At 39.2% G+C, this 27715-nt stretch overlaps 4 protein-coding genes across 4 annotated transcripts in view; 2 read left to right on the top strand and 2 right to left on the bottom strand.

Moving 5' to 3' along the window:
• Positions 1-584: 584 nt before the first annotated feature.
• On the top strand, positions 585-1015 carry LOC131684783 (uncharacterized). Its single transcript, XM_058967924.1, has 2 exons — positions 585-811; positions 875-1015. The coding sequence occupies exons 1-2, from the start codon at positions 655-657 to the stop codon at positions 949-951; spliced, it is 234 nt and encodes a 77-aa protein (XP_058823907.1). The 5' UTR covers positions 585-654; the 3' UTR covers positions 952-1015.
• On the bottom strand, positions 959-2008 carry LOC131684782 (RNA transcription, translation and transport factor protein). The gene is made up of 3 exons (XM_058967923.1): positions 1842-2008; positions 1452-1784; positions 959-1398 (listed from the first exon to the last, which is right to left on the bottom strand). The coding sequence occupies exons 1-3, from the start codon at positions 1900-1902 to the stop codon at positions 1040-1042; spliced, it is 753 nt and encodes a 250-aa protein (XP_058823906.1). The 5' UTR covers positions 1903-2008; the 3' UTR covers positions 959-1039.
• Positions 2009-7963: 5955 nt separating this feature from the next.
• LOC131684787 (uncharacterized) lies at positions 7964-20931 on the top strand. Its single transcript, XM_058967927.1, has 2 exons — positions 7964-8606; positions 20597-20931. The coding sequence occupies exons 1-2, from the start codon at positions 8054-8056 to the stop codon at positions 20818-20820; spliced, it is 777 nt and encodes a 258-aa protein (XP_058823910.1). The 5' UTR covers positions 7964-8053; the 3' UTR covers positions 20821-20931.
• A 249-nt stretch (positions 20932-21180) lies between these two features.
• The window catches only part of LOC131684786 (TATA-binding protein-associated factor 172), a 44069-nt gene continuing 37534 nt past the window's right edge, over positions 21181-27715 (bottom strand). The window contains exons 3-6 of the mRNA XM_058967926.1: positions 22837-27666; positions 22358-22498; positions 22038-22281; positions 21181-21977 (exon numbers count right to left, since the gene is read on the bottom strand). Of these exons, the coding sequence (XP_058823909.1) occupies positions 21495-21977; positions 22038-22281; positions 22358-22498; positions 22837-27666 (5698 nt within the window). The 3' untranslated portion in view covers positions 21181-21494. The remainder of the gene's footprint in view (positions 21978-22037; positions 22282-22357; positions 22499-22836; positions 27667-27715) is intronic.

The raw sequence follows: 27715 nt of genomic DNA on the forward strand, positions 1-27715 counted from the left end.
TTACTTGGCTGATCAGCTGTTCTTTACACACAAAATTTTGCTTGCCGAATATCAGCAAATTTTGCGGAATTTTGCCTTGCTGAAATATCAGCAATACTTCCAGCACAAAACATTTCACTGAAATTACAATAATTCAAAACTGTCAAAATTTGCTGAATTGCAAATGTCATTCCGGTCGAGCTGGGGCTCGAAAAATAACGCTTGTTTACTGTTCCTGGTCTCGCAGATTTTCTAAACAACAGCTGATCAGCAACAGTAAACAACCCTCTAAGAACGGTTGGCTTCAAAATCTTCCAATGAAGGACGTTCGTTGGACCAACGTTGAACGACGTCCAAATAACTGTTCAACAGACGTCCATCGGTGGACCCGCGTTACGATTTTGAAACAGTCCAACTCCACTTTTACAGTAAACGGCAAGTTACGGCGAGTAGCCTAGAACAAGGTTTCAATAGCCAACCGATCGCCAGCATCTAGTTTAACCTGCCTAGTTGCCATTTGGTTTACTGGGGCGTTTCTCAGTGGGAAAGAACGCAGCCATTCCGTCCGATGGGACCCGGAACGTTAAGTAACACAGCGTGTTTTGCATCATAAGACCGGTTTGTAAGTGTCATCTGAACCAAATATTTCGCAAGTTTCCCGTAGAATTCAAAATCATGACCGACTCGGTGGTTGGCAATCGACACAAGAATTGTCTTCCTTGCCGGCTAGTAAGTGGAGCCGGTGTTCTTGGAATGGGCATATATGTCTGGGTACAAGCACAGAAACGACCTCAAACCGTTGGTCGATTCGCCATGTACGGCGTTGCCGCTGGTTAGTGTTTATTCAATACTTATTTTAAGTCTAAAATAAAGCTCACCTAAAATCATTTTATAGTTGCAGGCGGAGTCGGATTAACCCGAATTCTGGACAGTTATCCTTTCGGTAATTCGAAAGACCCTCCAAAAGAATAAGGCCGTATTAAGGTGTTCAAAGTTTGTTTCATATTATCAATAAATTGTATATGTTAAATTACAAGCATTAGAGTAGACCGAATACTCCTTACTTCATGCCGACCTTACCCAGTTTGGTATCAGTTCGAGGATCGGCAGTGATATTCTGGACCGAAACAATCGTTTCGTTAATGGTAGTTTGCAACTTCCGCAGACTTTGAATTTGCAGCAACCGGAGAATACGGGCAGCTTTTTCAATGTCAGGATCTTTGTCAAAGCCCATTCCAATTCCTTCGTTAATCGGATAAGGTTTACCGGTAATAATTGGCTCCTTCAATGCCTCCTTGTTAAACGTTGTTGCTATAACATAACTTGCAGCTCTCAAGGATACTAAGTGATCCGGATGGTATGCAATGCCTAATTTTTCCGCCAACTTACGTGAACCTTCCTCAAATTCTGGAGTCGTGACTGTAAATCAAAAAATATTATTAATCAATAACAACCAGAATGTTCTATCTTACAGTCCAAATCGTCGAAGGGATTGGTGGATTTGATTTCCGGTGCAGCCGTTGACTTTTTTTCTTGCTCAAGTTTGAGTGCGGCTGTATTCGTCCGATATCTGTCGGCGTTGTCAGAATACTCGAGCTTAATCGCATACAAAAACAACCACGTTAGCTCTTCGGTTTTGGATGTGAGATTCGCAGGAAATCCCAGATCCAGCTTATACTTTTCATATGCAGGGTCCCATTCAGTCGAAGAACCTGTTTTTCTCAGGTTTGCTCGGTCCTCGATTGTATAATGACGAATTTTCTGATCCTCTAGCCAGAGCACAATGTTGCGAAACTCCTTCGGGTCTGCAACGTCCAAGGATGACTACAGTAACGAACAAAAAATATTACGGTTTTTCTTACCATCTATGTTTATGCCTCTTTGAGCAGGGTATTCCAGAGCAGCCAGGTAGCGTTCAAACATGGTTTATGAAAAAAATTTAAGCGTGCGATTTGCTGATTATCTAGTTTTGTTTCTGGTGTTGTTAGAGAGCAGACGCCTCGCCAAAATCAATAAACTTTGAAACTGTCAAAACATTGCGTAACGTAAAGTAACTGTTGCTGGAGTTGGATTTCAATACAGTGCGTCGAACCAACAAAACCACTGGGGTTTTCTTTTGGTAACAACACGCTCATTCAAAACTACTCTTATAAGTGTGAGTATCGAGTAGGGTAAGGTGGGGCAAATCCGACCGTTGGGTAAACCCGACCCCCTCTGTTACCGAAAATCAGAAGCACTACGCGAGCTTTGTGCATCATTGACTACAGAATATTTCTAATTGTTAAAGTGATTGCATAATAAATGTAAGTGGATTTAAATTTTTTGATTTAAGTCCTACAAAGTGCATAGATCAATTTATTGCTTTGTTTTCATCACCGCTAGCAAATTTGGTATGGATGGTCATCGATTTTTTTCACCGAAAAAAATCGATGACCGTCCATACCAAATAGATCAATTTAGTTCAACCTTTTTCATATTTTTTTTAATTGCATCATAATGAAAAATGACGTGGTGGGGCAAATCCGACCTCTAAATATTGGGGTAAATCCGACCGCTTTTTTGCTAAGAAAATTTTTATTTATCAAATTGAAATATATTTTTATTGTTATTATTATTTTTATGCAAAATGGTTCATAATTACAAACGAAAGACACAAAAACGTGATGATTATAGTATTCGTCGAGCAATTGCTCCGATGCACATGGGAATATCATTACGTGCTACTGCTCGTGATTTTAGCATTTCAAGATTGACATTGAACTACATTTCCTTCATGTTACATTTCAATAACACAACATTAATTGATTTATCATTGATCAACGATAAAATTTGAGTAATATCTGCACTAAATCAACCAAAAAACTACCCCACTATTTTTGAAAACAGCAGAAATGAACATTTTTATAAAAGGCTTGGAACTCAAGATATTCCCAAAATCCAATTAAAACGCTATATACAGAAAGTTGCCCAGGAGTCCAACCTTTAATTTGATATATAAATCGACTTGATACTCAATTTAAAATTAAGGTAATCTGTCGGAAATCAGTTTTGAGTAACCGTTCGGTTTTCATACGTCGAAGAAGTGTATGATGGAGTCGGATATCCTTCGAAACTTTAAAAACAAACCTGTTCGACTCGGCAACATTCAGGAAAACCAAAAAGTAGAACTAAACTAGTCAAAATTGTTGTTTAAACATCAACCCGTGCGTGAGAAATAGCCTAATGCCATATTCATCGAAGTTTTCAGCCTTCGATAGCAGCAGTTCTTGTTCGATGCTCCAATAGTTCAGTTTTAGTGTAAAATCGGTAAATATATTACATTTTTAACACAATCATGCGGTGAATTGTCATTAAATGAAGTATAAAATTCTTGACGGGTCTATACCCAACAAACAGCGAAAACTGAACAAGCCTTTATTGCGAGGGAACAAGCTGGACAAGCCATTATCCAGCATAATTGTTTGCTGGGTAGGCCAACTGTCAAAATTCACTTTGAATGGAAACCGTTACTCGCCAATCACAGATGTTGATAAGTAAGGAAAAAGAAAAGTTTTCCCTTTCATTAACTGCTGTGAACTGTAGAAGTTTTGTAGAAGTAGCAGAACTTTTGGTTTCGCAGTTTCGAGAGTTTTTGGCGTGATAAGCATCCGGCACAAAATTTTGGCCTAAATCTTGCGCTCAAATTCTTGAGATGAACAGTAGCCTTTAAAGTCAACTGTCAAAAATCTCTTTGATGGAAGTTTGCGGACAAACCGTCACTTGAGCAGTGACGGTTTGTCCGCAAACTTCCATAAAAGAGATTTTTGACAGTTGACTTTTAAGGCTACTGTTCATCTCAAGAATTTGAGCGCAAGATTTAGGCCGAGATTTTGTGCCGGATGCTGATCACGCCAAAAACTCTCGAAACTGCGAAACCAAAAGTTCTGCTACTTCTACAAAATTAAAATTTTTGAAAATAGTGCATACCCAGGCAACCAGAAGATCGAATAGTACTTTAAAAAGAACACTTTAAAGTTCACTTTAAGTTCCTAGCGATATTTAAAGGTGCTTAAGCTAAGAATTGGACAGCTGCTTAAAACGAGAAGCTTATGCAGCTCCCTTATACGAACTTTTGGGTAATATTGAACCTAATAGAGACAATATTTTGGACGTCAGAAACAATTCTTGACAAATTGTTTCCAACCGTATGCTTGATGTGAAGGTTTTTAAAATCTGTTACGATTTCCGCAGTTGGGTTTACACTTCGGGAATCTTGATTTTTCCGTGGTTGTTAAGAATTCTCCTCTTATTACAGTCGTGATTCTCTGGTTGGGCCACAGCCTCTGTCCAACTAACGAATTTGATTCGCTAGTTGGACCGACTAACAAATGTCAAAAACTGTTAAAGTAAATTTGATTGCCAAAGTAAATTTGACATGAGATTTTTGGCGTTCAGATGCTTTTTAGTTGGACAATGGTCCAACTAAAAAGCGGTCCAGTTAAAGAGTGACCAACCAGCGATTCACGACTGAATAACAACCAATATAGTTCATCTTTAAATATAGCAATACACTTCTTCACTACTCTTGTAAATATTTAGATATACTCAACCCTTAAACCTTCAGAACGATTTTCAAGTGACTTTCTATGAAAATGTAAATACGTCCTCGTTTGACACTATCAGTCTTTCTGGACAGTGATTTAGCCAAATGGGTTGGCATTTTTGACAGTAATCCCTGCAAAAGAATAAGGATCAAGTTAGTTCAATGGACGCTGTGGTCATGACAATTCAACTTTATAAAATACTGTTTATTCGTTTATTTCCGCACAAAAAAGTGAAAAAGAAAGTTCGATTACATATCTTTAACGTCAGCTGTATCGAAAAAAAATCAAAAACAGCATATGGATAAATAACCCAATTAGATTCATACTCACGCTTACTAACACAATAAATTGCATATTTTCTCATATACACTCACAATCTATCTCATTCGAAACGTACAAACACTCGTGGCCTTCGCGATAACACAAACCTGGTCACAAACGCGAACATGCAATTGCAACGATCCACACATACTTACGCCCGCGATCTCACGAACATTAATACATCCCAGGAATTAAGTGAATGTCTTAGCACTTATAAATTTACAAAGGCGGTCTCAAGCATTAACCCACCGCTCGCGCGATCATGGATCGGTCCCGTCCGGAAGTCTGTAGCCTCAATCCTAGCTGCCTGGACTCATGCCTTCAGTTGGACCAATCAAAAAATGATGCTCATATTCTCTGGACAACACGATGACCGGGTGCTTTTGTGAAATGGGTGAACTCACTCCCTTCTAGCATCTGAACCGTACACTAAAAATTAAGCATCAGGTCCGCGCGCGATCGCTCAAGAATATGTGAACGGCCACACGGTCATAGAAAATAATTTATACACGCGAAGTACATACACGCTAGCACACGTGACAACAACGTTAACATACAAACGCTCGGGTCCTGCGCGACCATCCACGCACACCTACGGTGACAAAGTGAACGTTTAGCACTTATAAATTTACAAACGCAATCTCAGGCCTCAGTCCGCGCAATCATCTAAAAACACACCGAATAGGCGAATGGATACACGACTATAAAATCGATTTTATACACGCGAAGTCACATTCATAAGACAAACACGTTAACATAAATAACACCCCGGAAGTAAGATGAATGCTTTAGTACTTACGAAGTTACAAACGCGGTCTTAAACGAAAACCCACAAAACCCAGCCGTGTTCGCGGCTCATATTCTTTAAACAACACGTACCATGGCGACATGGCCGGGAACTCTAGTGATATGGAAGAACTCATTTGCTTCTAGCATCTGAACCGTATACCGAAAATTAAGTATCAGATTCACTGTCCGCGCGCAATCATCCAAGAAGAAGTGAATGTGGGGAGCGCACATGGCAATAAAATAGAATTTATAAACGCGAAATTACATAAATGTTAGCAAACGCTACATACTAACGCACACGTGATCGAACACGTTAAAGTACAAACACTCGAGCCCCGCGCGATGATACACGTGAACGCGAAGTCCATACGCAGGCAAATATCCCAACCGTACAATGAATATCACATCATTAAGAATCACGGCCCGCTGCAAATGGCCTAAAGCAATGTTCTAGTTGGTGACATTTCCCGTCTCTTCTGCAATTGTAGTGAGCTTTTCTGACAAGGAGCCCTTCCGTGAACCTAGCTCTACAGCTCCAGTAGGACAACTCTGAAAAAGACTATAAAATACTGCACATACCAATAAGTGCGACAGTAAGAAACTAGGTGTGCAGTTAATGCACATATGTTGCAGAAATTGGTAGGGTAAAGTTCCTATTTTGACCATATTAAGCAGGGTGCTTCACTGTTTTATTAATTACTCCGCCTATAATCGATGGAAAACGTATAAATTAGCATCAACAGCTTTTCTTCGTAATTAAGAACAAATATAATCACATAAATTCCATGAAAATGGTTAAATGCAAGAATTGTCCAAAATTCACTCCCCTCACTCCCCATGTCACAAATTTCTCTATCCCCTATTACGTAACAAATTCTTAAAAAAAATTTCTACGTTAAAGACACGTTACGTAACGTTCTAGCTTACTCTCCCTCCCCCAGATGTCCCAATTTGTCATACTCCCACACACCCCTTAAAGCGTTACGTAATTTATGAATGGTCCCAAACGTATTGTCATGTACTATGTACTAGAAAAACTCTAGTAAGAGAACTGCGGAGAGAAAAACAGCATTTTTGGCAACGTATGCCCCGGCATTGTATGGCAACACGTCCAATGTTATAAGGATAGGCAATGTTTGATTGGGTTCGTTTTTTGACAGCTAAACGCGAATCCAATCGATCCAAAATGGAGTCTACGCAGTTCTCTTTCTAGAGTTTTTTCCACTATGTACTAATGAAAGAACATGGCCTCGTTGACATTCTGTGATCAAACTATTTGGCAAATATAAGTGTTATTTAGTCATAGAAGTATTTTAAAGCATGTAGATTTACAAAACGAATCTTGGAAATGGAAAACACACATTTGCGAAATAATCCAGCCTAAGGATAATCTCAATAATAGTAATTATTTAATAAATTCAATTTGATGAAATAATTTTTATTTGTGAACCCGTCTACAAAAACTTAAAAAGAAGGGACTCCGTACAAACAAAAGAGAAGGGATGAGTCTAAAATTAGGTTCTTTACTGAAACAGTTAACCTCACTTTTCTTGACAGTTCACTTGTACTGTTTACATGGACTTAGAAAATAATTTGTGGACGACTATATTTACTCCAAGCAAATCTCAAAGCATTTTTCTCCATGTAAACAGTACAAGCGAACTGTCAAAAACGAGTACCCGAGTTCATTGTTGACCAAAATCTATAGATATAGATCATGATTAAAACATGGATTATTATAAATTAAAATTATTCGCATCTACGAATAATTTTAATTTATAATACTCCATATTGCCAGATAATTTATGTTAACAGTCATTTCAATTCGACTTATACCGCTTTCGTTTATTAGCTTTATCATCAGACTCGGTAGACTCCGCACCAGACACCTAATAAAATTCGCGTGAAGATAACGTTTATATCCAATAATTTGATAAAGTCCTTGTTTCCATTCTCATTTGAATATTTGCGTTTTGGCACATTAGTTTTATAATAAAAAAAGTTTAAGTACACACTTCTCTCAAAACAACACAGGTGTTTGGGCGATAACAGTCTGTAGTCGCAGCGCGCGACTTTTTTAGTTACCTAGCACCTTCATATATCACGATAAAAATGTTCCTAAAATTCACAAACATTCGTCGAAATAAACCAATTTCCGTCACAGACATATTTTTACGAAATGTGCTGGATGCAATAGGGGGAAGGACACGCGCTAAGTAGAAGCAGTTAAAAGAATACGCGGCAGCATGACTACGATACCATTAAGCATTTTCAAGTGTCTATAAAATCGTCCCGTTATCACTGACGAGCTACTCAGTACCGATTCTGCGCTTTCCTTGGTGATTTCTGACCGTGTCTCATTGCTCGAAAAAGCGCCACAAATGCATCGCCTATCGATAGCACTGGTTGCAGTGGTTGCAATCGTTTGTCACCTAATTCCTGCGATTGGCGGTCATGGTATGGTCTTGGACCCGATTGCACGTGGTTCCCGGTGGCGATGCGACACGAAAGCACCAGCTAACTACGACGATAATGGTCTGTTCTGTGGTGGATACTTTGCACAGTGGGAGCAAAACGGAGGCAAGTGTGGCCTCTGCGGAGATAATTTCGCAGATTCCACGCCACGGTTACACGAACTGGGTGGACACTTTGGCCAGGGTACCATCGTTCGTAACTACACCATGGGAGCTGTTATCGAGGTGAAAGTGATGATTACCGCCAACCATCAGGGACATTTTGAGTTCAATTTGTGTGATTTGAGCAATGGTGCTCGGGAAAATGATGCATGTTACGAGCAGATCCCACTGCTTGACGCCGAAAATCGACGAAAGTGGTATCTCAATTCAACGTTGAGCGGAGAGTACAGTGTGAATTTAAAGCTACCCGAGGGTCTGGTCTGCGAGCATTGTGTTCTACAGTGGACGTATGTCGCAGGTGAGTAATCGGAAAGCACTAAACTGCCGAAGTAAGTTAAGTCAGGAGTGGCCGGTTCTGTTTGAACATTAGTGAATCAGTGAGGAATTGCGTCAAAATGTGATATGTACTTAATTATTTGTGCATCTATTACTAATATTGAGCAAATATAACCATAACCAAGTTGGGCTGATGCATACACCAATATGACCAAAATCGCAACGTGCTGAGGAGATTGCCATAGTACTCCATGCATACTGTACATATGTAGGATTACCATCAAAACACTAGTAAACACAAAAAGACCGATCCGTTTGATCAATAATTATTAAACTACACAGATTCAACATTTTACTGGATTTTTTTAAGCATTACAGAGCAAAATGTTCAGTGCAGGTCTCTAGCGGATATATTTTTAACCACAGAGAATAGTGATCCAAGTAATCCTGTTTTATGTTTTCAAACCTTGTGATTGACGGTCCATTGTCCCAGGTACGTGCATTTTTTCATCTTTTGGATGTAAACATAGGTTAGGACGCGGCAAGATGAGCACTAGAGTAGCTCGTCGTATGCCAGTACAGCCATTTTCAGTTCATTCTGTAGTCCCAAATAACTGTGAAAATGTTGAGGGCGATGATTGCTGGACGAATTATTGCGTTAAAAGTTTGTATGAATGGTGAATACTACTTTTTTGTGTCTTCACAAGCTCAGAACGCTATTTCACTCGAATTGAAAAACCAAATCTATAAAAAGTTTGTCCAGAATTTGTCTAACAATTTTGGTGAGAAGAATGAGTTGTTAGGATTTTTAGTAAATTTGTTATTACGATTTTCAAATAGAATGTTCAAGTTTATTCCAGAAATATGTTTCGGTCAGCAATGCAAATGTACCACCAACACCTACGTTACAGTCTTAAATATTTCAAAATATGTTCATTGCTTCGACATTATATTTTCGGAAGTTTTTTTCAGGATGATTTCTTGAAACACATAAATATGGGAGCTTATAAAAAAACCTATTTAATTCACCTCAAATTGAATCATTGTGATATCATATACCACGTGCGATTTTGGCATTTATTCAATCAATTGCTATTGGCTGGAGTGGCTAAACACGAGTCATTAATATACCGTCATTTGTTCGAGTTCCGATCAGAAAGGATATCCAAAATCACTACAGTCGTGATTCACTGCTTGGACACTTTTTAACTGGACCGCTTTTTAGTTGGACCTCCGCTAGTTGCACCATTGTCCAACTAAAAAGCAACCGAACGTCAAAATCTCGTGTCAAATTTACTTTGACAATCAATCTGACAATATTTGGAGATATGAACAGATGCATTTACACTGCCAACATCTCCTTTGGAGAGTTTTTGACATTTGTCAGTCGGTTCAACCAGCGAATCGCGACTGTAGAAGTTTGGTTTCGAGGGGGTTTTGACGAAAATCTTAGATTTTTCGAAAATGTTGGCATTTAATCTGTAGGCCGCGATCGACTGGGTACTACCGTGTTCTGCAGTAATAGCGAAATGGGATGGTGTGAGCGGGCATGAGCGCTATAACCCTACCGTAGGCAGAACTAAATACCTGTCTCAGGTGTCAGTTATGTTGGGTGGCGGACTACGAGACAGGTTAGGTCAACGTCAACGAGTGGCCCCAAAAACACCACTTTACTAACAATCAAGCAGAAAAGGATGAGCTGAAAACTCGCCACTTCGAAACCGTAGCATTTGAGGAGCTTTGATAGACGGGGCAGAAGGTGTGGAAATGCGGGGATCGAGCAACGGCACAAGAGCTGGATAAAATGCGCCAACGCGTAATCAAGTGACAGGCGATCAGCGAAAGGATGTGTGTAGTGTGGATCAAAGGCCATTTCTTCGACTAGAGCATCATCAATGTGCACTGACCTCAAGAAGCCGAGAAAGATGCATTTTATGCGCAACTGGAGCATGTCTATGATAGCTGCCTATGACGGTTTGTTAAGCTCGTCATCGGTAACATACACAATAGAGTGGGACATGGTTATATGAAAAAAATAAAATTTGGCTCCGAGTAACTTTTTGGGTCCCGTTTAGCTCCCAGAACAACTCTACAAATTTTCAGCTCGATCGGTGAAACTATATTTTTGCGCCCACGGTTTAAAGTTTACATGGGATTTCGTATGGGAAAATTGTCTTTTGCAAATTAATTCTTCCAAGAGTCGTCCGTTATCTCCTAAAAATAAACAGATGTCTGATTTTTATAGGAAATTTATTAAGGAAACAAAGTCTAGAAGACTGCAAAACGATCTGATGCTTGTGGAAAATGTTATTAAGCAAAAACCGATTGATGCCCTGAAGATTGATGAAAATTTCAGTTTTCATAGCATCACTGCTTCTGACGGTCTAATTATATACAAAATTTTTAACTTTCTCTTATTATGTACAAAAGAAGCCTCAATTTATCACTCAAAACCTTGCGAAGTTGCCAAATAGTATAGATAAACGATTAAGATACGTTAAGAGAGGATTAAAACAAAATTGCGTATAATTGGACAACCAACAGCAGTGGTGCTAGAAAAAATGAATATTTTATCAATCGTCAGAGCATCAATCGGTTTCTGCTTAATAACTTTTTTCTCAAGCATCAGATCGTTTCGTGGTTTTCGAGACTTTGTGTCTTTGTTAAATTTCCTATACAAACCACATAACGATTTATTTTTAGGAAGTAATGGGCGGCTCCTGGAGGAATTATTTTGTAAAAGTTAACGTTCCCATACAAAATCCCATGTAAACTTTAAACAGTGGGCGCAAAAATATAGTTTCACCGATCGAGCTGAGAATTTGCACAGTTGTTCTAGAACCCAAATGGTACCTAAAAAGTTGCTCGGAGCTGGAATCTATTTTTTGTCCCACCCTAATACACATCCTGATAGGCCGGGAACATTGTATAAACCGGTTATCGCACAGGATAGTCTGTACACCTTATAAATAATGTGCAGAAATTCTCACGATTGATAAGTATATTATGACGAACACCTATATAGTGAAGCAGTAGAGTATTGCAAGAATCAGCTTGGAGACGCGCGCAGTCGACGACAGATTACGGATCTACCTAAGATTCATGAAAAAATAGGACGGTTGAACCGCTGGCAATGATCAACTGTCATGTGAGCTACTCAAACACAGAGTAGAGGAATTGGCTAGAACACTCCACTGGGTGCCTTTGAAGATCTGGAAGGAGGAGATTTTACCGAAGTATAGGATGTAGGGAGTAGTATGTCACATCTATAAAAATGGTGTTAAGCGGGATTTTTGCAACTAATTACCGATTAATCACATTACTGAACTGCCCTTGTATGCAAAGGTGACGTAAATGCCATCGAGTATATTTTTCAGGAAATTAATTTTCAAATCTTGCATGGTGCGGGTAAAAGCATGCTTTCGCCACTTTGCTTTTCGCATTGCAACAGGTTATTTTTTTATTTGAAGTCGTTTGCACTGAAAATTGCGTATTTTCGTAGTGAACTTAAAAATACGAAAAAGTTCTATTTGGCCAAAGTGGCGTTGAAGTCACTTTTGCGTACTAGGATAGTAAACGTCATCTACAAGATGTTCTTCCAAATTCTTTGTTGCCGCCTATAACCGTTGGTAAGGGAATTCGTTGTACAATATGACCAATAATGCACAAATACGGGTTGCAATCATATCTTCAACCAATCTATTTGCAATAACATTCTTGAAAACTTTGCTGAAGACACTAAGTCTCGAACTAAATTTGATTGGAATTAGTAATGCGTCCAACTGGAAAAATTAATCAACAAAATTATGCTGCTAAATACTAAACCTCCAAAAGCTGATGATTTCAAAATTATGGAATCTTCAATTCGATACCCAAATGTGCATCATAAATAGCGAAAAACGTGAAAAATTTCCAATTTTTTTATTAGTTAATCTTAGCTAGTGGCACTTTATATAAGTGATAACCCAAATATCAAATGCACATAAAAACCGATTCTGACCTGTTAGAGACAAGCGTAAAACGCCATTTTTCATCAGTTTCTATGTAGGCGTTTTCATTGAGCTATTTTGCTTGATATTTACATGATTTATCAACTATAGGATCCTCACTAAAATATTAGTTACAAGATCCCATTCTCACAATTTATAAAAAGTCCCCATAACGTTTAAAACATTAGGTTCTCAATGTAATGAACAGATAATAAACTTCCAAAATTATTATTTGAATATTTAATAAACTAGTCAGCATCAAACTTTTTTTTCTTCAATTCAAATATTTTGGTTTGGAGGGGGTTTTAACCCCCAAGACCCCCCCTTGGCTACGCCACTGATTTAAAGTGTGCATGAAAAATTATTGGACTGTTCAATGCTTTCGTCAACGTTTTTAGTAGAATTACAAGCGAACTTTGGGCAATTACCAGTTTAATACGACGCTTCTACTGATACTGAACTTAACGGTTTATTTATGAAACTCACTTCACCAGACATTGATAATTGATTGAGCGTAGGCACGAGATAAATATCAGAATGGTTCAGACAGTAAGTAAATTAAAATAATTTTTAGTTTTTGAACTACGTTTATGTAATTCGCTGATTCATTTCTAACAATTATTTCATTGGTACAAATTGTTTTGTTGTGTACGACTTGTTGTTGATATACAAAAGATGAGTGGGTAATGTCTGGGACATATCCGAAGTGAAGTATAATACACTTAGACTGTTAATTCGAATGCTGCAATTTTTACTATCTTCTGCATGGTTGCATTAAAATCAGTTATTTCGGTAATTTTAGTAGAAATCCAAATATAATGGTACCCATACATTACTACTGGAAATATATCGCATGTTTGCATTACATTCGCATAAATTCTTTGCGATGCGTGGCAAATTTCAAATGTTAGGCTTGCTCCAGAGTTTCAACCCACTAGGTTATTTTCGAGTGGGTAGTACTATCTATCCTACTCACATTACCCATCGACCCTGATTATTGAAATGAATGTGGAATTCTCGCAATAATTTTGCAATTATCACGTATGATAATAACCGACAGCGAATGTAGTACCTGGACAATACTTTTAACGAAGCATTTAACTTTGAGCCGCGAAATTCACAAATAGAATAAGTAAAAGAACATTGAGTCATTGAGCCTAACATGAAATAAATCCGTCTTAATGTGGATGTACAAATCCTGTCATACATGCTCCTGTTACATAATTAATCTGGTTCAACGGATCGCTAGAAAACTGTGTTTATAGCAGCATATACGATAATAAACAAAGCAATGGGTATCATTTTATCAGCAGAAACTTATAATATCAGCATCAAATAAGCCAACATCATCTCCTTCGCGCAACGTAACCACAATGGGCGAAGTCTTTGGTATTTTTTCAAAATCGATCTTTTTGTCTCGAAACATCTACTTTTCGCATCCGATCTTCTCGGCCCGATTGTTAACTTCAAAAAATCGATCTGGAAAAATCGATTTTTTTGCAAAATTCCCGTTGAAAAAGATGCAATTCCCTATCAACTATTAAATAGGGCTAATAAGATTTGTAAACAAACTTTTGTTTTGCTGATTTCTCTAAATTTATTATATTTTCAAACAAGAAAACATTTGAAATTGATTCTACCAAGAGTAAAGATGTTGATTCATGTGTATTTTTCATGAAATTCAACTCGGCAGCGGAATATTGAGCGAATTAAGTTTGTTTACAAAAATCTCTCGGGGTGGGCGTAGCGTATTGGTAAATCGATTGCCTAGTACGCAGCGCACTTGGGTTCGAGTCCCGACCCCGCACATAGGGTTAGAAATTTTTCATAAGAGATATTTCTAACCCGAAGAGGCGAATGACCTTAAGGTTAAAACCTCTATAATCGAAATAAAAAAAATCTCTTTAGCCCTTTTGAAGAATTAATATTGAATGTGCTTAAAATCGATCTCTAAAAATCGATTTTTTTAATTCGATCTTTCCCGGTCCGATGTTTGACAACACCGATTTTTATTATATAAATAATCAATGTGCAAAATGGATTTTATTTTTCGAAATGCTCACCACTAGCCAGTGCTAATAAAATTGTCAATCGCACCCGTACTACACTTTGGAGCGCGGGCCGTGGTGGATTTATCTGAACACGACACACATCATTTGAAGAGCAAGAGAGCGGGGTCTCTCACGCCCAACCACCTCATCCCCAGCGCAAAGAAAAGAGCGTTCTGCTTTTTCTGTGGTACACTAAGAAACAAAAATTAGTTAGCATACTTTCTATTCCCGTTACTTTTCTTCTGCTGTGATTTTATGCATTTTCATGCATATACTTCTAGTAAGTATTCAATGAGTGGATAAACCGAATATGTACAATGCATAAAATTAACAGCAGAAGAAACGTGAGACAGATAGAAAAGTATGCTATCGATGCATAAATAAAATTCTGCGTGTATGTGATCATTGTATTGTAATCATTGGAATCATTGCTTGTGGCAGTCATGGAATCACGGAACAAAAATCCGTTCATAAATTCATGAACAAAAGGTCACGGTTTCGTGAAGTGAACGATTTCCGAAAACCGTGACATAGTTCCTGAAATTATGAATAATAAACCTTGTATTCATGAAACTATTTGTGTTTTCTAAAAACTAGTTCACGCCGTATATATATATATATATATATATATATATATATATATATATATATATATATATATATATATATATATATATATATATATATATATATATGTATGTATATATATATATATATATATATATATATATATATATATATATATATATATATATATATATATATATATATATATATATATATATATATATATATATATATATATATATATATATATATATATATATATATATATATATATATATATATATATATATATATATATACGGCGTTACATTAGAATGTTTGGTTGGGTGACTGTTGTTGTTCCCTGGACATGTTTAGTTTTATTTGTGATTCTTAATCATGATTTGAGAATACACAGTCGCAGGCAAACGTTGTCCATGGTTTCAGGAGCTTATTTGCGATTCTTGGAAATTCTCATGACGGTAGCGGGATTAACGTTCACCACATACACACATATATATGTACATATATACATACATACATACATACACACATACATACACATATATACATTCCAAATTTCGCGAAATAGTTCACAAAAAATAGCCACAATATATATAAACATGTGCCAAAGTCCAAAAGGTCAATTTTCGTCAAAAAATTTTTTTTGACGTTTCATCAAATCTCAACGTTTCATGCATTTCAAACTCATTTAGCATCAAAAATGCACATTCTATTTTGAAATTTTCCCTTACTCCCCCCTTTGAGAATTTTTCATTTCAGTTTATATAGGAATTTGATGTATGGTCGAACTCTTCAACCCGTAACTCCGGAACCGGAAGTCCAATCAAAAAAGAATTCAATAGCAGCCGATTAGAAGGTTGTACCTTTCGTTTGAGACAAAGTTTGTGCAGATCGGTCCAGGGATCTCTGAGAAACAGATGTGACATTTTTTCCACATACACGCACAGACATTTTCCGATCTCGACGAGCTGAGTCCAATGGCACATGACACTCGGCGCTGCGGGCCGGGATTAGGTTGACGATTTTTAGAGTGATTATATAACCTTTCTTTACGAGAAAGGCAAAACGTGATTGTTCCAGAATTCATGGCACTTTATTCACGATTTTGGGAACATTTTTTTCCGTGACGCATATTGCCCCGAAGAGTTTGATCTGACATACAACATTTGCTTACTACGAGATCAAAAAGAAAGCCGACGATTTTTGTCATGTGTTCTGCTTTTATACGTGTGTCGCATTTCTTTGGATGTCAAAGGGGCTTTCCCAGGGTTGCCACTATTTTTCAAAGAATAATGAGCATTCTTGGATTAATATATCGATCACACGTTGAATATTTCTCAACTGGTGATTTTAGTTTTGGTTAAACCAGATTAATGTCAAACGCAAAGACAAATTACGGCGACAGGCACTCCAACAACGAAAGAATTGCTATTCCCTATTTTGTAGCAAGAAACACCAAGCTTTGAAAATGAATCATCCTGATTCAAAATCATCTGACGCGGACTCACCAAAGTGATATTAATTGATTTCAAAGCATTCTGTTAGCGAAGCAGTATATTGATTGAAAAACAAACTGTTGCTTTTCCGAAGCCACATTATGTCCAGTTTCATCAACGTGGTACTGTTAAAATTCAATATGTAAAGACATATTTGTGTTGAGATCGAAATTGAGGTATAGTTTTAAAAATTAAATGTTATTTGTATATTGTTACTTGGTTTTCGGCGATTGTTATTGTGTTATGTCTTTTTTTACTCTCACTTCATTTCATTTTTTACTACATCTGATTTTTTAGCGGCAGCTTCGTAAAAGTCCGGTATCTTTCTATTTACTAGTTCGGTGTATTGTAGTATTTGAGCACAAAAATTATTTTGATGACTCTATACAACTCTAGAATTGATTTTGCACAACGGCACGATGTCAAATGGGGTAAAAAATAAGAAGTCTTGTCTGAAGCAGGTAGTCGACGTTTTTGAACGCATTCTATGTGATAAGTTGGTTCATAATTCCGATTTTGGCATAAATCTAACTACGTTTACCGCAGCTGCAGATTGCTTGCCAGACCAAAAGATCCTGGACAATTTCGATTTACTGTTTGTTTGTAATTTGCCGCGATACTAAATTTATCTCTTACGGTAAATATCAGGTACTTTCGAAACCGTGGCGTTCTCACATCGAGTCGTTTCAAAGTTTGCGATGGGATAATTTCGAATTGTTGCGATATGCGAGCTGAATTTCTATACGATCGCTTAGCTATATATATTTTCTGGTCATATTAATTTATGGACAGAAATCTCACCAAATTTACCAAAGTACACAAATAAATTTCACCAAAATTTAAAGAATACGAACATTATACGTTAAACTGTATTTTAACAAAATTTGGTTATTCTGCGTCATTCGGAGAACTTCCGGGACAATTTTTCGTGAATAGCATTAAGGTTGGAGAGAGAATGGGCCAAAATCGAAAACGAAAAAAGCAGTTTTTTTCCACACCGAGTGTTAGATCTTTATAAAAATCAATCAGCTTATGTAAAATGTTGTTACAGTACTGATAATTGATTTTTATGAAGATCTAACATTCGGTGTGGAAAAAACTGCTTTTTTCGTTTTCGATTTTTGCCGATTCTCTCTCCAACCTTAAGAGTGAAAAACCCATAAAATCGGATTACAGTATGAACCAACAGAATTCAAAATATATTCCCAAGTTTTAATTGCCGCAAGGTTCTACTGTACTCCTACTTAGCAGAAGGCAAAGGACTCTTCACATTTCCTTTCGATCATGTCCATATGAGCCAGCCTAGTCCTAGGTTCCGTTCTAAGTTTATAACTGATTCACTCTAGAATACCTATCCGTCTTTCAATCATTGCTTTCGTTTCTCTTAGTGCCGAAAATAGCCAACAAAATCGATACAGTAGAATACAAAATAGTTTAATATGAATTGTTCCGTATTTCGTTCGCATTTTATGTATCAAAAAGTGTTCAGCAAAAGGCTTCTACACTAGTATTGTTAGTCCATTTATCAACGAAGATTGGCATCTATTGACATATGATAACATATATAGTAGATGTTGTAATATTTATGCACTTACACATTACTGAGAGCATAGTTTACAAAACAGCCTTAAGCTCACCATGAAGTACGAAGAATTCTTTGCTGATCTGGACGAGGGAATTTGAATGATGAATTGTCTGATTCCTTCTGCTTGGCCAAAAAACTCTTCATCCTCAAACAACGCAATGTAACTAAAGAAGTCAAATTACTATTATTAATTGGGTCATTAAATGAGAAAAAAAATTTTTTTTTATTACATACATCGATAAAGCTGATTTTCGTGATTGCAACAATGTATTTTTCCAACTCAGGAAACGTGAAAATAAAATTTAAATTTAAAATAAAGAAATATGTTGACAGTCTGGATTTGACACTATCAGAAGGATTTGACATTTCGAATTTCACGACAAATGATGCCCTGTCAGAAAAAATGAACACATGTTTTCCCGGGTTTCCCGCAGGGTTATTATTATTTGACATAAACACCATACAATGAATATAGTTTTTTTTTTCATTTTCGGTGTTGTCTTGATGGGCCAGATGTAAACAACCGCAGTTTTCCTATGTATGGTTGCCAAGTTTATATAAGATTTATTTTAAAAAACAAAAAATTCGTTTTTACGTATTATAACGAATTTTTTTTTTGAAATGATGTTGTATTATGTATATTGGACCTAAAATTTATCGAATGGAATGGAAAACTGTATATAGTTTAATGACCCAATTCTGTCAGCATTCAATTACTCGGATGCTATTAAGCAAAATGAAACGCATATTTTTAGCCCTCAATCTTTTTCTTACCTTTTCAATTGTCTTTACAAAATATACTATTTGGAACTCTTGAAGCGATATACAACATACTGGTTTCATTTCTGTGATGTGACGCTTATTCAAATTCATCCAATGTTACTCTTAATCTGTTGACGGCTGTTCAACTATGGGGACCCCTTCGCTCAATAGTGCCCAGGGGTCCGTAGGTGATGCAATGGTACGGCGACAACAAGGTATAGATATCAATCAACCTAACTGGATAAACGATTCAGGACGCTACACAAATGGCTCAAATAAGTGCAATTCGCTGAGGTTGATCAGTCCAGTGTGCGGTAAAGGACGGCGCAAATTCCGAAGAACGTCCGAGAATTCATCGCACTGTCAGAATAATTTTGCATTTTTTATGGAAGTACAATAAAGTACAATGCTTTTTGAAATTTTTCTTATGCAAAATACAGAGAAGAGAGTTTCATGTATCCGGATTCTGACTGAACCAGACTCACACCTAGGCCCGCTTCATCGTGGTCGAATAGGTTTCGATTGGACGTAGCTCAGAGCAGTTCAGTCAAGAATGGTAGCATGATGATTTATCCGACGAAAATATTGTTTTATTGTTTTCATTATACTGGTTCAAATAAAAAAAATAAACATTTTTGGAGCCATTCAGTATTAATTATAATATTAATTTTCGCAAAGGCCTATTGTGACGAATATTTCACTTCCTTTTCCACAGGTACAGATTGCCTACCAAATGGGGTATTTTAATGCAAATTTCGTCATTGTGACCGCGTGTTAACTGATCCGCGAACCTTTTCAGCACAGTAGCTTGAAAAAGCAATGAACTTCAATTCATGTCCTATACTGCATTCACTTCTTCGTTCGATTCAGCGTATTCATTCGATTATTTTCAGTTCAAATTCAACAGTTGCAAACTGAAAAATGCCAACTTTTTTCTGCCTTTACTGAATGAATTTGTATTTCCTTTTCTGTTACTTTATGAACTAATATTTCTTTTAAACCGAACACATTCACTATGCTATATTATTCTCCTTAGTGGAGAAAAGTTTATGTAAAATTTATGAGTGTTTTCGTTTTCGAAGCTAGCGTCAATCCGGTGCTAGCTTAGTCCTTTCACTAAGTTAGTGTGGGATTCTGATGAGAGGAACTCGAAACACATTTCCATAACTTCTGAAGGAAATAGGCTAGTTCTGAATCACGCACGCGCAGCGGCTTCAGAACAATAGCATGACCGAGGCTGGTACTGCTCATTGTGCCTTCCAATTATAATTGCCTTCGTGTTCCTGTATTTTAGTGGAAGAGCGACATCCGACCAAGGCATCAGAGACACATATTGTGACTACAAATCGTTTATTAGTCTACGATGAATGTTACAAAACAAAATTAAATTTTTGCGATTATTATTGAGTTCCACGGCTATAGATCAGAATTTGTTATCCATACGAATATTACATGAACTACTAATACTAATGGGTATATAAACATGCTGAAGGACATTGAAACATCAATGTCAATTGTATTTCGTGTAAACACTTACCCTTTCTTCGTCTAATCTACAGGCAACAATTGGGGCTACTGCGGGGATGGAACTGGCCGGATGGGGTGTGGACCACAGGAAAACTTTCGTACCTGCTCAGATATCGGTATCTACAAGAGCTCGGACGCTCGTCTGGCCAAATCGTACTCTTACTGTTCCTCAACACCACGGTCACTGAATTGGATTTTCGACAACATCCCCGCCCATGAGGAAGTGCCTGAGGACGATAACGACCACGTGTTCTGAGTCAAGTGAAGTGCATCAAATAGTACTTTTTCAAGTTCAATTAGATTAAGTAGGTGTAATTGATCACCTATCAAGGAATTTATAAATGAGTAAATAAACAATTGAGAAAAACACTTAACTTTCTGATACAACAGACACTAAACGAGCATATGGAAGTCATCAATCAATAGCAAATAATAATAAAACTGTAGACGGTGCCGTTTGTTGACTGGTAAGCGTGACCGCCACTCACCCCAGTGGGTCTGGGTTTAATCCCAGCCGAGGTCGTTGAGATTTTCTTAGCTAAAAAAACAACCTCTCTGGCGCCGGTGATTGATACTCAGCGCGGGTGGAGGCCGACGGAAAATAAACAAAAGAATAATAAAACTGTCTTTGATCAAAATTATATTGTAATCATTGATAATTTCTAGACAATTCATGTACCTCAAATTCAATATGTAGTTATAATATATAACATAAGCGATAGGAATAAAGATATTCATGTAAAGATAGTACGTGAAAATGAATGTAGACGAAAAATTATTACTGTAGCCTAAAAAGGGGAAGAGTTTGACATACAATGAATAGAGGAAGCTTGATTACGGATCTACTTAGTTCTAAATCCTATAAAAGCAGAGCTGCAACGCTCCAATTCCATTTGCCTAACGCTTAAAACACAAACACATGCACACGGACTAGTTTTTCTTCAGTCCTTCTAAAAACTGAGACAAATCGTACTCCTCGTGGTACTGGTTATCGTCCCATAACTCCGGTAGATTCTCCAGCACGTTTCTCATCGTGCGGGAGCTTCCATTTGCACCATTGGATTCTTCTCCAGCAATGGCAGCGCTGCTTGCTGAACCTTTTTCAACCTTCTTTTGCTTCCTGCCATCATCGTTTAGAGCAAACAGATCCAGCAGCTGGTCAGTTCCCATCGTTTCCATCGATGCATTCTCATCGCTCACCACCGTGTTGGCCGTAAGCAGCTTGAACTTTTGCAGTCCCATAATCTTTTCTTCTAGGGATTTACGAGTTATCAAACGGTAAACGTTCACGACTTTCTTTTGACCTATTCGATGGGCACGGTCCATAGCTTGCAGATCTTTCATTGGATTCCAGTCATGTTCAACGAAAATCACTGTATCGGCCCCAGTAAGATTCAGGCCGAGTCCACCAACCTGTTTATTGTTTAAATGCAACATGAAACAATAAAAAACAATAATATTATTGTTAATTACCTGCGTCGTTAGCAATAGCACATCAATACTAGGATCCCCGTTGAACTTGGTTACGATCTGATGACGCGAACTAGGCGGAACACCACCGTCTAATCTCAAGTAGGAAACCGCCGGTAGATGCTTCTTCAGCAAATCGTTCTCGATAATGTCCAACATCGCCTTTAGCTGACAGAAAATCAGTGCCCGGTGTTGATTCACCAGCATGTCCTCGTTTGTTCCTATTCCGCAGTCTAGTAGTAGCTGCCTGTTGGTAGGGTAAATAGTTAGGAATTTAATATCAGAGTTAATAAATATGGGCTGAAGTGTGTATGTGGTCTTACTTCAATGCTGGTAACTTGGCCGAATGCTCAATGTCATCTAGTGAGCTGCCGTTACGGGTGAATTCAGACACAATGGTCTGATACTCCGGATGAGAAGGTTGCAGAACGAGCTTTGGATGGTTGCAAACGTTCTGCAGGTATCTGTAATTGATAAGCCAAAGAACGATTGTGATGAATCACAAGAAAACGAAACCTTCGTAATGTTTTCAAGCTACTAAACTGCCGTGATTCGCATAACAGTCCTACCTGCATAGGGAACCCATAGCAAATGGAACTGTTATGCGACAGTAAACTCAGCTGAGTAATGTTTTAACCCTCCGGCAGTCGCGTTACGATCTTCATTTGGGCAACTACCGGAAGCTCTAGACAACTTCATCTGAATTTCAGAACATTGTGCACTCAGTGCACTGCGCAATTTCCAAGGAATTAATCTATATTCATAACGTGTAAATTCAACTCGAAAGGAACGTAGCACTTACCTCAACGCCTGGAAGACGTGCGTTTTCTTGCTAACCATCTGCCCATCAATGTTTTCCAGGCACTCTCTAATATCCGAGTTCAGGTGCGTCCGACTGAAGTCCTCGTACAGCCGTTCCTGCAGAGGACTAAGTTCACACAGCATGTCCTGCGTGATCTTGGGTGGCAAATCCGTCAACACATCCTCCTTCACACGCCTTAGTAAGAACGGTAGAACCTGACGATGCAGTGCTTCCATGGCCAGTGCCCCGGCCTCCTGCTCCTTGGGAGAGCTCTTTGGATCACGACTAGCTAGAATAGGTCGAGAGAAACGGGTGCTAAACTGTTTCTCTGTTCCGAGAAAGCCCGGCATCAGGAAGTCGAACAATGACCACAGTTCCAGAACATTGTTCTGGATTGGTGTTCCCGAGAGTATCAGTCGGTGGTTTGCGACCAACTGTTTTATGGCTTTGGAACTCTTGGTTCGACCATTTTTGATTATGTGTCCCTCGTCCAGGACGCAGTAGTTCCAATGCACTGAGCCGAAGAATTCAATATCTTTGCGTACTATTTCGTAGGAAGCAACATATAGGTTGTAGGTTCCTAGTTTATGGCGAAGCCTTTCACGGTCAACTGGTAGTCCCACGTAGTGCAACGGTCTGAGGAATCGAGTTGGAAGAAATTTTTCAACTTCATAAACCCAATGCCCCGTTAGAGTGGGAGGACAAATTACCAAACTAGGCAGTTTAGAGCTTTTAGGATCAATACTACGTTGATAATGGTCACCAGCTAAAATACAAATCGCTTGCAATGTCTTTCCGAGACCCATGTCGTCACAAAGAATACCGTGAAGTTTGTACTTATTCAGGAACCACAACCAGTTGACACCAGACTGTTGGTAACTGCGAAGTTCAGCGTTAATTTTCACCGGAATTTTGAAGTCTGGAATAGTTTTCGGTGTGAACAAATACTCGAGGAATTCCTTATCTTTGAGCTTGCGGTTCTTAAGGTCTTCAGACAGACCACGGACGTCTGGAGTTATGCCATCGAGTGGCATGAGCTGTATCAAAGTTGCGAAACAGTGTGTTGATACGAGACGAACTGCTTGATCGGGGTCACTCATTCGTCCTAGTAGAGGAACAACCAGCAAGACAACATACGGTACAATTTCCAACTGCAACTGGCTGACAATACAGGCGATAGCTTCAGCAGCTCCCTGTCGTTTGATGACGTTTTCGATGGATGATAACATCGGAATAATATCGCCTATTACCATGGTCATAACGACCTGAGAGTTAACCATTGCCAAAGTGGCCAAACAACGACCGACCATGTGGCGAATCGATTTCAGGGGATGCCTGAGTAACAAACAAAGCTTGGGTAACAGTTGGAAAAACTGATCGTGCAATGCTGGGTCTATATGGCGGGCAGCTACCTCTATCAGCTGTAGTGAAGTGACAAAGTCATTGGTGTCTTCTTGACCCACTATTTCGCGAGTTAGTCGATCGATATAACCTTCATTGACCCTAGAGACGATTTTATCCATCATCAACTGCCAAACAACAGGAAGTTTTTGAGGTAATGTTTCTTTAAAATATGAACAGATGGTAGTAATGGCATGTGTAGCACCAAGTCGCTGAGTTCTCGCATGTTTACGACTAGTTTCATCATTCTCGTTGAGTACTTCTTCTATGGTCACCGTATCCGTCGTTACGGATGATGGCCTTCCAGGACCTCGCGAGGTGGAAGCGTTCCCATTGTGACCATCTCTGGCCTTCTGTTGATTCATTAAAGTGATAATGCCATGGTAGGGATTAGTATCACCATTATTCGCTGGATCATAATGACGCATATCACGATCTGGGATGACAAGTTTGGGTGTATATTCCAGATCACTCTTCAGCAGCGTACATAAGTTGGACACAATTTTATTGTTCGGGCAGGGGTTGCGCGCTGTAACTTGATCAAGTAGTTCAGCTAAATACTTGGCTGATAATTTCTGAAGCAGTTCGCACTCCTCGCGTTTAATCGATTCCATCAACGGCTTAACAACAGGATTCAATTTTTCCGGCAAGCAATGCAGACTAACGACGGCCCCTGCGATTGATGATTGCGTACTAATGTGCATGTTGTTCTGCTCTAACGAAGTATTGGCATGGGAACTAAATAGTCCACGGCGTCTTTCATCTAACATCTCGGCCACCTTCGTCTTCAATCCATATTTGGTTTTTAGGTTCTCCGACATCACTGTACATAGCTGAAATATTTGATCCAAACTCAGCACTTTCAAGTTCTCAAACTCCACAACTTGAATTTTGTGCTGTTTCAAGGTTGCTAAATAATCACGACTCTCCTGTAGCAGTCTAGTGAAAAGCATAGCCACTTCGTCATAGTAAACGTATTCATTCAAACATAGCTTTAATCGATCCTGCAGCGATGGGGGTCCCGGGCGAATGCTGCCATCATGTGAACACCAAAACGCTATTACTAGGCTAGCAATTAACCTTTGAAGGGCTGAACGAGACTGCAGATAACCCAACAGCACTTTAGTATAGCAATCGATGGGACTTTCAATCTCTGGCGTGTACACAACACCTGGCGCAGGTAGTACGAGATAACGGGAGAGTAGTCCAATCATTTTCGATGCCTTGATACGAGCTCGAATCACATTTCGTTCGCGCACATCAATTGGTATCGTTTCCGACCCGCCTAGATATAATTTCTGTCGCGATGGCACACTACTGGCGGATTCGAACGAATCAAACTGACGACGGCGCTCTCGAGTCTGCGAAGGCTGATTCGGTTTAGCAAAGATTAACGAGGCCGGATCGAACGCTAATCTAACCGGTTGCATTGCCAAACAAAGCCAACTTGCAACAAACGGGCAGGATGCGTGTAGCAGTGCCGAAAGTTCTGCATTTACTATCAAGTTGTTCCACACATTCTCAGCTAGCGACTGAATATCCTCAACATGCTCAACTAAAACTCGTTGGAAGATGTGCCGTAAAGCTTCTTGTAGCAAAGCAGGAGGCCACTCTTGGACACCGAAATTTAATACTAGATTTTCCGATGGATCAACCTTTAGAACCACGTTAGTCTCAGTTGCAGCCTTTGCCAGTGCCTCTGCCGTACTGACTATAACGGAAGTGGCATTCCCATTCATTCCATTACTTCCGCCGGATGGCGCCAGTGAGTCACTCTTGCTCGAATGGTTGCTATTTGTTAGCGTTTTTAACGTTTGCAGAGTGGATCTCCGTACCGATGAGGTGCAGTGACTGAGAAACGGCCACAATCGAGGTACCAATATGGACATTGGTTCCATCTGAATCCAACTGGAAGCATTAGGTAGACTAAGAATCGATGCCAGTAGTCCCATGAAGCTATTGCAAGCGGAAGCAAGTTCATCCTGATCCAAGAGTAAATCCCACAAGAGCTTGACAATATGAGACACCTGCGCCTTAGTGAGCAATTTTGGCAACCACGATGCTATAGGTATGAGAGTTGCCGCTGCTACTGCTCCAACATCATCTACGGAATCGAAAAGTCCTGTCAGAACATCATTAATGATCAGTGGCAGGAAAGTTTGAACTAGATCTTCACGCACCACTAGCATATATTTGATACCGAGCAATCCACCATGGCGAACCTCCCAATCTTTCTGTTTAATGAATGTCAGCAAAATGTTGACCGTCTTGTGAACCTTATCTAATGGAAGCTGTTTCAAAACTGTTCCCAAAACCTGAGCACATGTTTCACGTACAGGTGCCACAACTTGATCCGATACGAAGTCACCGAACCGGTCCAAAGCTAGAACGCAAAGTAATCTCAATGTTGCATCTTCTAACCAGAGCTGGTGCTGCTGTTCCATTTGCTGACTTGTCATATAAATACTCTTGCCGGCCCCTTCCGAATGACTCTTGAGCATTTCTCGCAATGCGGTCGCCGATCCATGACGAGTTTCCCATCGAGGACTGAAGAGATCTAAGTATAATTTCGCACAAAAAAATTCCAAAGGCCAATCTGTAGCGTCGACCCAGGCTCCAGTTAAATCCGGAACTGGATCACTGAAACCCAGCACATCGCCCTTGGCATCGACCTTCGCTCGCTTCCTATCGGGTTCACCGTCGACACCGGATCCATTATTTCCGGTACACGAACTTCCGGAGGTTACCGCGTTAATAGGGTTCGGAAATGCCTTTTGTTGTTCCCGGGCCTTTCTCCGTGCTCGATTCTTCTCCCGACAACTTAATGTTTGACTAGACCCATCCGCTGAGCTGTTCTCTAGTTTTAATATTTCCTGCACTGGCATCAGTCTCTCGCCGTCGCTACGACCCTGAACCTGTCCGCTCCTGTTTTGCATATCCTCGATCGATACAATATCATCCAAATTCACGCCGGTACTGAGACCCAGCTTCTCATTCAGTAACGCTCGTTGGCGAGCCCATTTCTCTCTGGGATCCCCAGCATCATTTTCATCAATGGCATCAAACTCCGTCCCTTCGGATCCCATTAGTCTGGCTCCTCTATGCAACACGGCATTCAGATCAAATTTGTCAAACGATAGTCTCGAACCTTGAGTATTTGCATCACTATCCTCCTCCACCTCCTCTTTCTTAACTCCATCAACTCCCTTCGGATTCCACGGAGGAACATTCTCCAGGATTGCCTGTACGGCCTGTGCGGCAGCGATTCGTGTTTCCCAGTTGTTGCTGTGCAGATAGGTCTGCAGCCGGTTCAGCAGATTGTGCAGCTCGTGCGGATGCAGCTTTTGCACTTCGCCGATCTGCTTTGCCGCTGCCTTGCGAGTGACGGCCGCCGATCCGGACTCCAGCAGGATGAATAATCGATCCAGACTGAAACGGAGAATAAACGTTTGTTCATAGATGTGTACATAATCAGTGC

This window comes from Topomyia yanbarensis, chromosome 2 (assembly GCF_030247195.1).
Source record: "Topomyia yanbarensis strain Yona2022 chromosome 2, ASM3024719v1, whole genome shotgun sequence".
In the NCBI taxonomy this organism is placed as follows: Eukaryota; Metazoa; Arthropoda; class Insecta; order Diptera; family Culicidae; genus Topomyia; species Topomyia yanbarensis.

Excerpts from the sequence above, each read along its gene's own strand:
- LOC131684782 (XM_058967923.1), bottom strand. The coding sequence starts at position 1,902 with ATGTTTGAACGCTACCTGGCTGCTCTGGAATACCCTGCTCAAAGAGGC. Across the intron at positions 1,785-1,841 it reads AAGAGGCATAAACATAGATG|ACCCGAAGGAGTTTCGCAAC; the intron begins GTAAGAAAAACC and ends TGGACGTTGCAG. Across the intron at positions 1,399-1,451 it reads TCCCTTCGACGATTTGGACT|TCACGACTCCAGAATTTGAG; the intron begins GTAAGATAGAAC and ends TTTGATTTACAG.
- LOC131684783 (XM_058967924.1), top strand. The coding sequence starts at position 655 with ATGACCGACTCGGTGGTTGGCAATCGACACAAGAATTGTCTTCCTTGC. Across the intron at positions 812-874 it reads CATGTACGGCGTTGCCGCTG|TTGCAGGCGGAGTCGGATTA; the intron begins GTTAGTGTTTAT and ends ATCATTTTATAG.
- LOC131684787 (XM_058967927.1), top strand. The coding sequence starts at position 8,054 with ATGCATCGCCTATCGATAGCACTGGTTGCAGTGGTTGCAATCGTTTGT. Across the intron at positions 8,607-20,596 it reads ACAGTGGACGTATGTCGCAG|GCAACAATTGGGGCTACTGC; the intron begins GTGAGTAATCGG and ends TCTAATCTACAG.